The sequence below is a fragment of the Crocodylus porosus genome, unplaced genomic scaffold, assembly GCF_001723895.1.
Source record: "Crocodylus porosus isolate Cpor-Errol unplaced genomic scaffold, CroPor_comp1, whole genome shotgun sequence".
Classification (NCBI taxonomy): domain Eukaryota; kingdom Metazoa; phylum Chordata; order Crocodylia; family Crocodylidae; genus Crocodylus; species Crocodylus porosus.
The window spans coordinates 172,980,123-172,981,188 of NW_017728906.1; the positions used below are offsets into that span (position 1 = coordinate 172,980,123).

General features: G+C 40.9%; 1 protein-coding gene across 1 annotated transcript in view; it reads left to right on the forward strand.

The window, feature by feature from the left end:
* Positions 1-234: 234 nt before the first annotated feature.
* Positions 235-1,066, forward strand: part of RDX (radixin) — a 58,058-nt gene continuing 57,226 nt past the window's right edge. Inside the window, exon 1 of the mRNA XM_019530220.1 lies at positions 235-294. Within this exon, the coding sequence (XP_019385765.1) occupies positions 283-294 (12 nt within the window). The 5' untranslated portion in view covers positions 235-282. The remainder of the gene's footprint in view (positions 295-1,066) is intronic.

Consider the following 1,066-nt stretch of genomic DNA (forward strand, 5'->3'; position numbering starts at 1 on the left):
GGGGAACGCTAACTTCCTAGTTCTGTTAGGAAAGGACTTTGCTACTGAAGTCCTTTTGTAACTGCTGTGCTGGATGGTTCAGATGGTTTATGTGAAGTAATCTACTGCCATGTTCATGTTAAGCATGTTAACTGCCTGTTTGTTGACCTCTTGGAATTTGGACTGTTTGCTAGAATGAACCCTTCTGTGATTTAATTGCAAAATAACCCTATTTTATTTGTTTTTTAATAGGAGAATTTGCAGAAAGCTTGACTGGGTTTAGATATACAGAGGAGGAGAAAAATGCCGAAACCAGTAAGTAGCTGCCTCATTTTCTTTTCAAGAATTTGATGGGATTGTTACATTTTAGACTGTGCTGTGATTTTGTTAGATCTCGTGCCCTCATGATCAACAGTGGGGCTGTTTAATTTCTGTACATAGGGAAAAGTCAAAGGAACACTCTAGATACTCCAGTGTTTTGCTTGTGTGGAGAGCAGTCATCTCTGACTTGAATTAAGACCCCAGTTTCATGCTTGGTAGAAATTTGTTTCTGGAGATGTTGTTTTCTGTAACCTGAACCACAGCAAGAGGGGATTGCAGGTGCTGCAGAGGTGCACTCTGAGCCTGACTCAAGGCCTATTCAAGTTGGTGGATAATATCCCTTCTTCCTCCTTCCCTCTTCTGCCAGCAGTAGTGGGAGTACTATTTACATTTTAATGAAACCTTGGCATGTCTGCTTAAAATCCCATGCCCTTTGTGTGTACCATGCGACTAGTGAAATTGTAAATGTAGGATGGAGGGAGCATATGTCTTTCCTAGACTGCTCCTCACTTCATTGAAACTGGGGTCAAGAGTTCATCCATGAGGGAGACAGACAAATAAGCTGCCTTCATAGGTGTTGCAGAAATGTTAAGGGAGGTCATTATTCAGCCAAAGTCTTTATATAAAACCCTGTGATCCCTTCTGCTATTGATTTTAATTTGGTTCTGCCTCTGCATTTGGGGAGAACTGACCTTTGCTGGTACTGTTTTCTTCAGTTTTTGATAATCTTCATAGTCTTCCAGCTTATTCTTGATGTTGATGGTCA